Source organism: Rhinolophus ferrumequinum, chromosome 8 (assembly GCF_004115265.2).
Source record: "Rhinolophus ferrumequinum isolate MPI-CBG mRhiFer1 chromosome 8, mRhiFer1_v1.p, whole genome shotgun sequence".
Taxonomy (NCBI): domain Eukaryota; kingdom Metazoa; phylum Chordata; class Mammalia; order Chiroptera; family Rhinolophidae; genus Rhinolophus; species Rhinolophus ferrumequinum.
Window position 1 is genome coordinate 38,981,028 of NC_046291.1, and position 15,841 is coordinate 38,996,868.

A 15,841-nucleotide genomic window follows, 5' to 3' on the forward strand; every position below is an offset into this window, starting at 1 on the left:
TGTTCAAAACAAAGAGGACAGATTGCTAGAGATTTCCTTTCTTGTCTCTAATTATGCTACGATTGTCCCTTTAAAAATAATTCTACATTTAACCAACCACTTCTCCAAAATGCCAAGGTCAACTGAATTCTATTTCTATTCTCCAAAGAACTAGCCACCTGACCTAAAGTTGGTGTCACTAAGCAAAGGCGGCCCTGGAACTCTGAGTTCTAGTACTAACGCTGCCAGTCGCTTGCTAGATGGTCCTGAATAAATGATTACACTATAAGCTTTAAGGGGAGAGTGATGATAAGATGAAGATGATGCTAATACTTTATAGTGTTACATGGGTTTTTGCTTTAACTATGTCAAGGCACTTTACAGATATTAACTTGTTCATCCTTTAAAAACATTAGTGAACATAAATCTACTCCACCCTAGATGAATAAATTGAAGTACTAAAAAGCAAAATAGAACCTTAGTGGTCATAATATAACATTTATGTTAAGTGAAAAAATGAAACAATATTATTTTCCAATATCAAAAATTTTTTAATTAGAATGTGTAGGGTACCATGAAAATTTATTTAGATAGGAAATGCTTTGCAATTCACTGCTAAAGACAGTGAAAAATAAAACGCATAAGCATGTTTCACAAATTAATGAAATACAGTGTGTTCCTCAGAGGAAGGAATTGTATTTCATCTCATCATATGACCCTGTGTCCTGGGCAGGAAACCTTTTTTTGGACCAGGCACAGATTCAGAACGTGTTAGCAGTCCAGTAGCTAGCATTTGAAGTTGCAATCACTCCATCTCAGGAGCATCTCTAATATTACAAATTATTACTGGTGCTTCTTTATTGGAGACATTGAGGAATTGTGGCAGTGAACGAATCTAGTGTTCTTATTAAAAAGAAATAAAGAAATTTATTTAAAGAATTTTAAAAGGAGAAGTTTATTTTAAAACGAGAAGTTTCAAAAGTTCTTAGAGGACCTTAGAGGTTATATTAGCTATCAGTTACCAAAAACTGACTCTTTTGCCCTCAGTTACTGAGTTTCAAGAAATTATAGTATTATTACAAAGTTAGAGTCATAAAAGCATCTAAACTTTAGATAAGCATAATTTTTCTCAATGTTTTAGATAAAAAGTAAATTAAAAACTTAGGATATATCCTGGTGATTTACATAAAAAATCCTCGCTTAATAAAAATTCATTTAAGATAATTATGCTAAAGTCTTGTTTTTAATGTTTTTTTGCTGACTTTTGGAAGGATACCTTGGTACAGAAACCGAAGTCCAAAAACTCATGATTCAGCTGAAACATGGATTTTGCCTGCACGACTGAAAGGAAAATGTCTTCCTCTGTGTGGGTACGTCTGCTGCCTGTGCATAGCTGTACATGAATCTGAGCACCCTAACGTCAGAACTTCTCCCATTGTGGGAGAACTAGCGAGAGAGACTTTGGCCCTAGCTTTTCCCCTTTCCACAGAGTTCTATTACCTGTGAAGAGGTTGCATTTAGGAAGCAGGCTATCCCAACTGTTTCCAAAATTCCTGTGCCTATTCTCACTAAAGCTCTACCACCATGTTTCTAAAGGACATAGAAGGTACTCTACACCGTGGAACAGGAGGCAGGAACCATCAGAGTGATGCTAGGGCATCCCCCTACCCTTTTACAGCTACGTGAGCCCACTAATAAGGGAGCCCCAACTTCCATCTTCAAAACAAAATGACTTAGCTTCTCATTCTGCCCTCTTTAAGTCATGGACGTTTAATGTAATTTAAAACAGTAACAAACCTACAGAACACAAAATTATTTATAGTGAACTTGAGAGATCAGAATAATACCCAGCACACTGTACCCACTTTATAAAATGTTGGATGAATGAATCAATAACATGCGTGTTATGCAGAGGATGGCTGGCAACTCTGCTAATTCTTCTGAGAGAAAACCAAGAGGGAAAAAAAAAGAACTTATGTTACAGAATAAAGACTTTTGGTGAGAATTAGAAGGGCCTTACTTAGGAATGGCTGTAAAATTTACAAAGGATTTCCCCAAAAGGTTGAAGAGATTCCCCAAGAAGGGAAGGAGCAAGGCTGATATCATTGCCTATATGATACAACTGCATACTACTTTCTACATTCAAGTCCAGAGTGAAAATAACTTTCACCTGTATGGCACGTGACACTCACTATTCAAGATACTTAATATGTGTTATTTCCTTTGACCCTCAAATCATTATCATCACTTTACAGATTAAGGAAAAAAAAGATTCTCAAAAAAGGTAACCTGTTTTATGCCTTTGGCCAAGTCTCTTAAAAACTTGGGAATGAGAATCAGGCTTCTCACTCCTTGTTTTAAGTTTGTTCTGATTTTAAGAAAACAAAACAAAACAGCTCTGTATTCCTCTTAATACTGAAGTGTAATTTAGCCTCCATTTAAAAATCCAGTTCAAAAAACTTGTATGAGTTTCTTAAAGATTTCTTTGGAAGGAGAAAGATCATTTTTAATATGTTTAAAATATCTACTTATAAAGAAATAAAATCTTTTATTCTGTGTGTTTAATCACGTGACAGGAACAATATATACAGTCTTCATAAAAAATTTTATGAATAGGTCCACACAGGATTTTCACTCTCTAGCTCATCCTACTTCAGTATGCTCAGTAATTAGCATCAGAAATTTAACATTAAAGAATGACAAATATCCCAAAATTATTGCTCTACAAACAGTAAATTTCAAGAGAAGTTATGCTTGATATGATTTTAAAGAAAACTGTATCCATCAATTTGTGTCAGTCACTGATACGTTCATTATAGACTATGGAATCAGTAATTCCATTTTAAAATACCAATAGGATACTTGTAGATATAAAGAGAATGTTTTACTCCTTTGGACCGTTTAATTTTAAGACTGAAAGTCTTTTATTATTGACAAACTAGAAAACTGCCCATTCTTTTAAAGTGTATAAATAAAGAACATACAATTAGATATATTTTAAATTTCTCTAGTGAATTTTGCTGAAAGTCTTAAGCTTTTCTTAACTAAAATTACTAACATCTTTAAAATAACCTAACAAAAATAATTTCCATAATTTTGAGGAATAGCTGTTTAAAATGGTGACAAAACATTATCCAATTACATATCATCAATCAATTAGGCCTGAGATGATTTACATTTGTATGACTTTAAAATTATCTGCATTGGTTAGCTTGGCAGATAAAATAACCAAATCATTAATTTTTATTATGTAACTGTAATCACTACCCAAAATTTTTCAAAATAAATTGGAGCTCAGTTTAAAAAGTGAATTTTTCCCCAAAAAAGCACTCACTAAGTCTTTCTGACAATATTTTTAAATGCAATTGACCTTACACAAGCATATATTACTTTCTGTATTTCTGAAACAGTATTCAGAATCCTTCCACATAAATTTCAACTTGACTTTTCCTTGATAACCTATCTATTGAACGTACCACTGCAGGTCTGTAATACTTATTTAATACGAGATATTCTTAAACTTATAAATACATTTCTAACCATGCTAATCATGCATGATTTACTGTGAAAAACTCAGTGCAGGGAGGCATGAAATTAGAACTGAATTCTTGAATCCACCATTCACATACTATGTGTCCCTAAATAAGTCACAATTTTCATTTTCCATTTACTTCACTGTGCACAGTTCCTCTGAAGTAAATTACTTAGCACAGCATCCTGCATACAGATAAAAAAGTATTGACTGTGTTTTGAAGTTGGGGTGAAAAGAACTGGCGTTTGTTCTTCACAAGACCTTAGTTTTCTTGTCAGTAGAATGAGACCGAACCATAAAACCTCAATGTAGGGTGGCTTACGCATGAAGCAGACTGAGATGGGGACTGGTGAGGAGGATGTTTATTGGGGTGTGCTCCTAGGATGATTTCCTGTGGGGCAGGGCAGAAAGAGACGTGGGGCTGGCTGTGCCAGTCACAAGGCCTGGGGTGATGGGCCCCCCGCACTCTGGGGTACAGCAGCATGGCAGAGTCATTGTGAACTGGAATAGGGCCTTTACAACCCCTCGTCAACCAGTCATTGGATGCAGGTTGCCCTGTCTGATGTAAGGTCATACTCAAGCCTCTGGCTGAAGTACGGGCAATCTCCAGAGGGAGACTCAGCTGTGAGCCTTCAGGCGCCAATACTCTTGGTAGCTGGGGGAAATGAGTGCTCAGTCCTGAAGTGGTGATCTGGGCACTGACCAGGGTCCATTACTTTACCACCAACATTCTGTATTTGTTTTGGGTTTCAGGCACAATCAAACCTAAATCATCATCAAAAAAAATTGTCTATGACAAAATAATACATATTGTAATATTCCATTTAAATTAAATTCAAAAACAGACAGAACTAATCTATATCGATATAAGTCAGAATAGCCATTACCTTTGAAGAGTACTGAATGGGAAGGGGCATGAAAGAACCTCCAGGGGTTCTGACGATGGTCTATACCCTCATCTAGAGTATACATAAGTAAAAACTCATTGTGTGTGGGGGGGTATTCTTTGGAAGAACATGTACATGTATGTTCTTCCAAAGACCAAAGATGTACAAGAAAAGAGATTCCATAAAATATTGTTAATATTTTCTAAGAGAAACAAGCATTTGACACAGCAATGTGAAAACTGAACATAACTTTTTTAAGGTTACAGTTTTCTATTATTGTGATACTTGACAATTCTTTTACTCCTTTTGTAATTTTGATGAACAAAATTATTTTAAGTATTTATATTCAAGGCATTCAAATGTCTCAAAACTGAAACAAAAGACAAAATGATTAACTTAGATATCAAGTGGGTTCAAGCAACCATATAAAGAAACAAGATTGAGAACATCACTGGACAAGGACTTGCAAAACTGCCATCTAAAATCAGAACTACAGTGAAGATTTGGATAAATCACGTGGCTTATGTGGAACATATTTTAAAAGACTAAGTATAGTGCTGCCACCTAGCAGACAAAGCTAATAATGACTAATATCAGTTCTGACAGATTATACATATCTTAGAAAATACAGAAATGTCAAATTACATATGTTTATACAATACTCTGCCAAAATGAAGCTTAAAGACTATCTGCCAAGTTTGGACAACAGCTAAAAAAATCAAATATTTATGTTCTTAAACAAATTATATGATTTCTAAAATAGCCACTACGAGCTCAAACAATAGTACTAGTACTGGGAGCTTCAGAGGTTCCTGGTACAAACTCCATCCCATTTTAAAAACAGATCTTTCTACAAGATCCCAGGGCTACAGGTTCCCATATACAGGCTCTGGGGAGAAATATGGGCAATGACAAGTTGTACCCTCTAGTCACTCTTCCCTAAAATCTATTTAGAGACTCAGTGAACTCTAAATGAAGTGCTGAGAAAGATAACAGAAGCATAGGGTGTGCTAGCTTTTGGACAGATTTTCAGCAAAGTGCACTTAAGGAATGACAAGGTCTTTCCTCCTTTAGCGATGTCTGAATACCTCTGGCTTCTAAAAAGTCAGGGCCCCTAGTCCCCTGTGCTAGAAAAGCAAAATCGCTCACTTTAAACTCCACCTCCTCCCCCACCCCCAATTTTTATTACACAGGCATCACCTTACAGAACTTCAAAGTCAAAAGAGTAAATTATACCTAGCTGGGACCCTATCCACAAAAAAATGGAGAAAACCTACACTATGCCAGCACCCCAAGGGCAGAAGGAGGACCACAATAAACCCGGAGAATATGTTACCGCTCAGGAGACTAGGCTACTAAATAATTGTTCAGAAACCAGAGGAGGAGATAGAAATGGTATCTTGTGTCCATGGCACTTTTCAGGGACAACAGGTTATAATAAAATCTTATCATTTTATTGCACCTGAGCATTCTCACCTACATAAGGTCTACCAGCCTAAGCACAAATGAAGGATTACACGGCCATGGGCCAAACTCAGCTAACGAGACCCTCACAATCACCATGTGACTCACTAACACACAGATACTATCACTCTATAAAACAGAGCCAAACACACAAACGATACAGTGCACACATATAAACACGTGCGCGCGCGCACACACACACAAAACTAGTGTGGTAAACATAACTGGGATACATGCAAGGTTCTCACTTGATGGGCTTTGCCGCAACTGGTTACATAATCTATGGCAGAGGCAGTGAAGTATAATTGGTTCTAGGCAATCCAGTGGATCAGGCACAGAACTTAGGGGTTTATAGACATTGAAAACACCTTACCATCAGTCAGGAAGAGCAAAGTTCTAGGATCCAATCTGTCTCTACTTGCCAGGGCTTAGGCCAAGTCAATTCACATCTCCAGAACACAATCTAATTATCTGTGTTAACTAGAGTAGTATTTCCAGAGTGTGTTTCACAGAACAACAACAAAAATAGTGATATGCTTCTCATAAAAGGGTTTCACAGTCAAGCAGGTGCAGGAAAATGTACCTGTTATAAACCACCAAATTTAGAGATTCACAATGCGCTTTAGTATATAGCAAAGGCTCTGAAAAGTGCTTATGGTTAACATATCTGTTTAATTTTATTTAATACATTTTTTCCAAGCCAATGGGCCACTAAACTACACTTTTTCCTCTTCTAAATATTAACACTGCAAAACACACTTTGTTATTCCTCAAAAAATTAAATAGAATTACCATATGACCCAGCAATTTCACTTCTGGGTAAATAATCAAAGAACTGAAAGCAGGTACTCAGACATTAGTACACCCACATTCATACATAGCAGCATTATGCACAATAGCCGAAAGGTGGAAACAACCCACCCACATCAACAGATAAATGGATAAACGAAATGTGGCTTATACATACAATAGAATATTATTCAGCCATAAGAAGGAATGAAATTCTGATACAGGTTACAACATGTACAAACCTTGAAGACATTATGCAAAGCGAAACAAGCCAGATACAAAAGGATAAATATTGTATGGTTCTATTTATATGCAGTACCTAGAACAGTCAAATTCATAGAGAATGTAAAACAGTGGTTACCAGGGATGTGCCAAAAGGAGAATGGGGATTTATTATTTAGTTTAACATATAGAGTTTCAGTTTGGGATGATAAAAACGTTCTGGAGATGGATGGTGATAACGGCTGCACACAATGTGAATGTACTTAATACCATTCAATTGTACACTTATTAGTGGTTAAAATGATGATGAAAGGAGACTAGACTTCGGGTGGTAAGCACACAACAGAGTATACAGAAATTTATATAATGTAATATTATTAATCAATGTTCTCAACAAATTTAATTTTAAAATATGGTTAAAATGGTAAATTTTGTTATGTACATCCATCACAGTAAAAAAAAAATTCTCTGTCAAATACTGGCTTAGCTTTTTCCTTAATTCTAAAATTCTGTAATTATAAAATCACTAAAATAGTCAATATAAATTACCTTACCTCTGCTATACAACAAATTGATCCCAAGGCTTCTCCACGAAAACCGTAAGTTGTCAAATTTTCAAGATCTTCATGACTATTTATTTTTGAGGTGTAGTACTTCATTGCCATTACAGGTGCATCAATGGCCTTGATACCTTCACCATTGTCTCGCACCTCAATTTTATCAAATCCATAATTCTCCTACACAAAGTTAAAAAATACTTTTAGTATACAAAGACATTAAACTGTTAGAACATTTAAAAACAGAAACACAACTGAAACAATTTTGTCATTTATGTATCTTTTATGAAACCCTAATAACCTTAAAGAAGTGAGTTTAGTTTCTTAAGTTTACTAACCCCTAGTTATGGTACAATGGGCAAATCCCTCATTTTTCTAGGACTCAGATTCAACTATAAAATAAAAAAGTCAGTCTGATCTTTAAGGTTCCCTCGAACTGTCTCAGTATCATAGGTATTCATGTTAAATTTATGTTTAAACTTGACTAAGATAATTTTCTAAATTATGTATATTATATTCTAAATCTGACAAAATACACCTAATTTCACAATCTCAGTAAGTTTTTCATTTGAAAACCAAGAAAAAATATCCCTCATCATTTAGTTAAATCATTTAGTATTTGTCGTGTAATACTAAAAATATGCATACATAACAAACAAAATCTAAATTCCTATAGTGAGATCACACTTTCTATGAATATCATATTCTAAATCTGACAGTAAACTTCTATCATAAGCTTGACTTCACAAAGTTTTATGTGTATGGTCACAGATGCAAGTTGTAAAGGGACAAAAGTCTGCCTACAATTACCAGAACTCTGGTATTTCAAATAATATCACGTTTTCAATAACCTAAAATTATTTAATACTGTTTACGTCAGTACGTTTTAGATAAATTAGATATACAGTTGATGGGGAGAGACACCCAAGATTTAGTTCCTCGTCTCTCAATCTGAAATCAAGTTATTCTGGGAATAGTTACTCTGTTTTTTATAGAAAAATCATTAACTATAGAAATGCAAATCTTTCTCGATAAATAAGAACTCTGAGCATCTGAGACAAATAACACAAAGATCTACTGAAATGTCTAAAATAGTATCGACCTGTTAAATTAACTAATTATGGAAACATTCCTAGCCAGGATAGTTATTATTGTATGAAACCATAATAAAACAGGACTTACGTAGGGCAACACAGTTATTTTATAACTCTACAAAGCAGAGGAAGAGAAACTGATAAATGTCAAGGGACTAAAATACATAAAATGTAAAATACATAAAATAAAAATGTATACTTCCATTTACTTTTATAAGAGGACTTCTGTTGGCTTTGTAACACTACTTTAAAACACTATGTTTTTCTTTCAGAGAACTTTAAGAACGAAATGTATGTCTGAGTAAGATTCTTAAATGAATATGTCAGATATAATTATCTAATCCTATTTAATTACTATCCACTGTATTCTAATCAGACTACTCTGAATATATAAAATGTCTAAGAAAAATAAATTTTCTTTCAGTTTAACAAATTTTTTCCACGTTTATAAAGCTTATACTTAAAAACAAAATACAGGTTTGATATGATATAAAATAGTTCTCAGCATCAACTAGAAACATGTTAGAAATGCAAATTCTTGGGCCCCATGTATAATAGAATCTGAAATTCTCGGGCCCATTAACTGTTTTAACAAATTCCATAAATTATTCTGATGTACCCAAACATTGAGAACCCCTGGCAGAGGAAAGCTCTTGAATTGGTTTCAGAGTCAGAAAGACCTGAATTCCAATCTCAGCTCCCTTACTTTTGAATTATATGACTTTGGGCAAGTTCTCAGAACCTTAATTATTTGTGAAGTACGTACAGTAGCAGCTAATTCACAAAGTTTTTTATAAGGAGCAACCGGTATTTTATTACATATAATATATAAATATATACCGTGTTTCCCCGAAAATAAGACCTAGCCAGACAATCAACTCTAATGAGCTTTTGGAGCAAAAATTAATATTAGACCTGGTCTTATTTTACTCTAAGACTGGGTATAATATAACATAATATAATATTAGTAATATGATACTGGGTCTTGTATTAATTTTTGTTCCAAAAGCAAAAATTAGAGCTGATTGTCTGGCTAGGTCTTACTTTCAGGGAAACACGGGGGTATATGAAAAGGGTAGGTCTCTTTCCTACAAAGATACTCGTATCAGTATTATTTCTAATACTGCAATGCTAGAAATAATGTAAATATCTGATAATTGGGCGATTACAAAAAATGTATTCTTACATTCACTCGAACAAATTTATTCACCATTTATTCACCACTTATATACCATTTATTCACCATTTATGTAGCAGGTACTGGCCAGGTATGGTGGACACAAAAATAAAAAAATGTACAGACCTTACCTCTATGAGCTAATAATTTATAATAGTGGCGGTAAACATTCAAAATAACTGTAACAAATCATAATGAGTGTCATGTCATATCAACTCAAATGATTTAATATGTAGCACTTAAATCCAAAAATTGTGAAAACTATGAAGCAACAAAGGGAAGTTTTGAAATAAGATTAGGCAGAAAAAAATAAATGCAAATGAGAATATATAAACAGGTATACATCAATGACCAAGGATAAATATTAGTAGAAAATACAAATTAAACTCATGTTTTAGGCAATGGAGTCCTAAAGAATAAGTTTTCCTTTAATGTTACTAATGCTGATTTAAATTAAAATTTATTTTTAAGAATTTACTTTTAAATAAGACAAAGGGTCCAATGTCCTAAGAATAATTTACTGCTACATATAAAGAAAAGAAAGGTAATAGTTGTAAGGAGGAAATGTATGTCCAGCCCTTTTTTGCTTTAAAGGTATTTGGCTTCCCAGGGACACTCACCAGTTTAACATCTATGCTTGTGGCACCAGCATCCAAGGAGTTTTCAATGAGCTCTTTTACAACACTGACCACTGAAGTGATTATCTGGGAACTTGAAAGGAGGCGAACTGTTGCTGCAGGCAACTGTTTCATTCTAGTTTTTAACAGAGTATCTAGAAGATAAAAATATAAGTTGTAAAACTAAAAACTGCTAAACATTCCTGACTAACAAAACTAATATTAAGTTGGTGCAAAAGTAATTGCAGTTTTTACAATTGTTTTTAACCTTTTAAACCGCAATTACTTTTGCACCAACCTAATAGCAACACCAATAGTAAAAGCAGCTTGCATCGATAGAGCCTCACTGCATGCCAGACTCTAATGTAAGCACACACAGTACTAAACCATTTAGTTCTTAAAAATACTCTAAAATAGATGCCATTATCATCTCTATTTTGTAAGACGAAGGCGCACAGAAGCTAGCTGGTAAATCACGCTATGGTAATAACTGAAGAAAGATAAACATAATTGTGTTATACTGAGTGTATATATATGTGATCTGCCTGGCCAGGAGGTATTGTCACTTAGGATGCAGATGTCAGTCATATGCCTTAATGGCAGTCTCACTTAAACATCATCAGTCATCCATGTTTTGATGAGTTACTACGTCTTTTTCAATTACTGAGTCTTTTGGAATTAGGATATCCAGACCCTAGAATTACTGTTAATCTGAACTAGTCAGATCCCAAACACATCAGGTAACTACTCTCTATACCATTCTGCCTAAAACATTACTCTAATCATGTGGTTCCCTAAAGCCAAAATCAGATGAAGCTCAAATCTCTGTGCTGGCATTCAAAGTTCTTTACATGCCAATCCAACCTGCACATCCAAAATCTCTCTGCCAGTAATTGTTTTAGCTATGAAACTCTTTCAAACAAAAAAATCTCAAATGCAAATCCCGTATGTAAAATATCCAGGGAGTGAGGTTTACATCTGTCTTAATGCCCTATTTCAGAAAAGATTTCAGAAAAATAAAAAATACTAGCTTAACACGCAATTCCTCTACAGAGTCAAGATTTTCTTTGACAAAAAACAGGGTTGGGGGGAACCTAGCTACATCCTTAATTTACCACGACTAGTTATGTGCTCACACGATGATTTGATCCTATGGAATCCAGGTCCAAACAAAACAGCAATGCCAAAAGCAAACAAAATAAAAAGGTGTCCTTTTAGGATTCTTTCTCAGGTAACATAAGACAAGCAAAGTAATGTAAAGTCTTTATAGCAATTACATAGGACTTCAAAGGACACATTTCTGGGAAGAGGCTAACATAACTGAGTTCTGAGTGGTGTTAACTAGTCACAATTCATAAATACAACGATATTTTACTTTGTACAAGACAAAGCTGATTAGCATAGTAGAAAAATATACCAGACTGAAGTTCAAAAAACAAGTTTTGGGGTTCATCTTTATTACACGTAAACTGAAACAAATGACTTAAATCCCTCTGTAAAATCAATTCATCCTGTGTAAATGGAGATAATGCCTTACTGATTTGTTGTGAGGATCAAATAAAAAAGCATATATAAAATGTTCTGTAAGTGATGAGGCTGTATAAAACGTGTATTATTATGATGACAGTGATTATGTAAAGAAATGCTGGGGATTCTTTCTTAACTCTAACAATTACCTTCTAATTCTATATTTGATTTAGTTTGATAGGTACCCAGTTTTAAAGAGAGTAGCTGTGAACAACTACTGTGTTTTGCCATACATAATGCACACATTTTTGCCCAAATTTCTGAGGGAAAAATAAGGATGCACATTATACATGGGTAATACTAATTCCATATCTATATAAATGTTTCTAATTCTTTTATTTATGATTTTGAGTTAGAAGTATAACTCTAGAAATCAATAACGATACCCGTATGCAAAATAATACCCTGGAATAAGATAATCAGTTTTGTTGAACTTACGACAAACTTGCAACGAATGTGCACAAATGAAGAGTTCTTGGCCTTCTTTGATGCATAAATATTGTAAATTTGTTACCGGTACATAAAATTTCTTGTACCTTCTATCTGTTCTCGTGGTTTGTAACTATTTATTACGTAAAATTTCTTGTACCATAATATGTTATAAGATGCTAAAATTCCTTTCTAATACAAAAAACAAGTACCTAAATGAACAAATAAAAATTCAAATTAAAAAATTAAAACGAAAAGTTTTTCCCCCTGAAAGTTTGGGTCAAAAACATGGGCGCCCATTATACACGGTAAAAGATGGTACCTCTCAATGGTTTTTTGTGGCACTCAAGATTTCGGAGGCTTTCCCAGTAAGTCAGGAAAACTGGACAGTCAGGCTGCTTCATTATCTTAATATTCACACAAATTAGTACTGTCACAAGTAAAAGGCACATTCTGCATTCTCCCGCAGCTTTCAAGACTGACCTCAGGTCTGAGGGTATAGAGCTGCACTGTCTAATATGGTAGCACTAGCTACACGAGCATTTGAAACGTGGCTACTCTAAATTGAGACATGTTAACACACTCTGGATTTCAAATTCAGTATGAAAAAAATATAAAAGCTTATTCTTTTTTACACTGATTACAGAGTAAAATGATATTATGGGTATATTGGGTTTCATAAAACATTATTAAAATTAATTTTTTTAACTTTTTAATGTGACTAGTAGAATAAACTTTATATGTGTGGCTTACATTATAGTTCGATTGGACAGCGCTGGATATAGTAAAAGAGCAGGCTCTGGAATCACACTGCGTTTAGTTCTAGGCCAGCCCTTACACTAACAGCTACATAATTCTGAGGAAATTAAACTCTAAAACTCATCTAACCTACAAAATGGAGATGCTATCGTATGGTTGTGGTTAAGAAGTAAATCTGATACTTGTTATAGTGTTTGGTACATATATGCTATAGTGTTTGGTACAAGTATCCCAGGATACTTGAACTGAATGAGGTCCTTCCAACCCTTAAATGAATAACCTCCCCACCATGTCTAACACTTATCCCCTTGGCCTGGTATCAGGTTAGGCTTATGTTCAAGAAGACTTCCTTCTACCGAAGAATCCCAAGGATCTAAGAAAAATACTAATTAATCAAGCTTTGGGGTATAAACCTAGCCTCACCTCAACCTTCACACTTTCTGAGCAATCTCCCCCTTAATATCATCATCTTTGTCTCATTCTCTATAATCCCTCTTTAAATCCTCCCCCCACCCCCTGCCAAGTCCCTAATTTCTTCCTAATCTTCATCATTCTTCTAGTTTACTGAGACCAAGGCAGCCATAGCATGAACTCTATCTTCACACATTCATTGCCTCCTCCACCCCACTGTGTCCTCAGGTTTCTTCAAGCCTGCACCTCTAGCCATACCCTTCTTCCCTCAGGCTTGGGTCAATGTCTCTTCCTCCTAAGCTAATGCTTATACCTAATTTCTTTATCAAGTTCCCCCAACAAGCACCTTGGCCTTGAAAGCAAAAACAAAAAAATTCTTCCCTCAACCCTTTTACCCTAATAATTATCATGAAGCCAAATTTGAATAAGTAACCTATATTCACTGACACCAACTCACTTCTAAAACCCTTGCAAAATGGCTTATACCACAACCACTGCCATGATTCTCTTTAAGTTCACCAATGATTGCTTAAACCATCACATTCTTTTCTTAGGACACATGTTCCTTGACATTCCCAAAGCACATGACCTTGATGATACTCCTAATTCTCAAGGACTTTTCCACCTATACTTCTTTGATCTCTTCGTTGTTTTCTTCACTCTCCTCCCAGAAATGTGGGCATTCCTCAATCCCTCTCTCCTCTTCTTAGATATCTTAAAACCCAAAGCTTATAGAAAGAAATCTTAAAACTTACAGAAGCATATCTAAATCTACATCAACAGTGATCTCTCTTCCCAAGACAGGCATTCCTAAAAATCCGTGTCACTGACACCTCAAAATAAATACTTCTAAAACAGAACTTATCTTCCTGCTCCCCTCTCAATCCCTTCCACTTAACTTTGCTATTTCTCTTAATAACACATCGATCTTAGTGACCAAGGTCAAAAATCTCAATCTTCCTTTGCTAGAAACCTCACCCTATTTGCACCTCCTCTTCCTCCCAATGCAATCTTGTCATTCTAGACACAGTTCCAGTAACACTTGTAACATGGTTCTTTTCTGATCACCCAACTAGGAATGATCCTTCCCTCCCCCAAATTCCTAAAGAACTTGTCTTGCATCACTCACTGGATGCTTATCACACCCGTCCTGACCTATACAACTTTTGAATGCAAGGAATTATATATTTCTGGATGCAACATAATCAGAGTACTTCACTCATGGCAAGCACTTCATGAATACTAATGAAGGGCAACGAAACATAATCTTATCAGCATCTTCCTCATGTCAATATAAACATTGGGAAGAGTGTTCTCCTTCCTGGCAAGTTACCACTGCCTTAACTCCTTCCCTTTACATACTCTTATTTTAACCGGCCTCTGTATCATCTCTTAGCTCACCTCTATTTCCTAACCAGATTTTTTTCTGAATTCCAGGGCAAGGCCTTATTTCTAACTCCCTTCTAAATATCATCATTTAAATGACTTGGAGGCACCCTAACTTAACATGTCCCAAGCTGATCTCAGAATCTTTCTCTAATTAACTGTCTTTCTTCCTATATTTCTTTTAGATAATAAAAATAATAGCTCAAGAGTGGCCAGATGGCTCAACTGGTTAGAGCGCGCGAGCTCTGAACAACAGCGTTGCGGGTTCGGTTCCCACATGGGCCGGTGAGCTGGGCCCTCCACAACTAGATTAAAGACAAGGAACTGCAGCTGAGCTTCCAGGAGGGGCGGCGGATGGCTCAGTTGGTTGGAGCACGAACTCTCAACAAGGTTGCCGGTTCAATTCCCGCATGGGATGCTGGGCTGCGCCCCCTGCAACTAAAGATGGAAAATGGCGACTGGACTCTGAGCTGAGCTGCACCCTCCACAGCTAGACTGAAGGACAACTACTTGGAGCTGATGGGCCCTGGAGAAACACACTGTCCCCCAATATTCCCCAATAAAAAGATTAAAAAAAATAGCTCACATAAGCAATTTTATATATATTACATATATACATGTTAACATATATATATTGTGTGTGTATATATATATATATAAAATACATATATATATATATATGTTATCCCATCTACTCCTCACAACAACCCTATGTATATTCTTCTTCTATCACACATGGGATTTAAAAGCTTGATAACTTGTTTAAGATCACACAACTAGTAAGTGACAGATGCATACCTGCACACCTTGGCATGCCAGACTCCAAAGGCCACTCTCATCCAGTTTCACAAGGCAAAATTAGAAACCTTAAAGTCATCCTAAAAATTCTCACTCTCTACATCCTGCCAGTCCTATCTATCCTACTACCTACGTATTTCTCAAACTAGTCCTCTCCTGGAGCCACTGCCTCTGTTCAGCCCCCTCAACATTTCTCCCCTGAACTTTGCAATG

At 35.4% G+C, this 15,841-nt stretch overlaps 1 protein-coding gene across 4 annotated transcripts in view; it reads right to left on the reverse strand.

The window, feature by feature from the left end:
• The window catches only part of PMS1 (PMS1 homolog 1, mismatch repair system component), an 86,608-nt gene that overhangs the window by 50,080 nt on the left and 20,687 nt on the right, over positions 1-15,841 (reverse strand). For all 4 annotated transcript variants that reach the window (XM_033111583.1, XM_033111582.1, XM_033111581.1 and 1 more), the window contains exons 2-3: positions 10,322-10,473; positions 7,428-7,610 (exon numbers count right to left, since the gene is read on the reverse strand). In XM_033111583.1, the coding sequence (XP_032967474.1) occupies positions 7,428-7,610; positions 10,322-10,453 (315 nt within the window). In that variant the 5' untranslated portion in view covers positions 10,454-10,473. The remainder of the gene's footprint in view (positions 1-7,427; positions 7,611-10,321; positions 10,474-15,841) is intronic.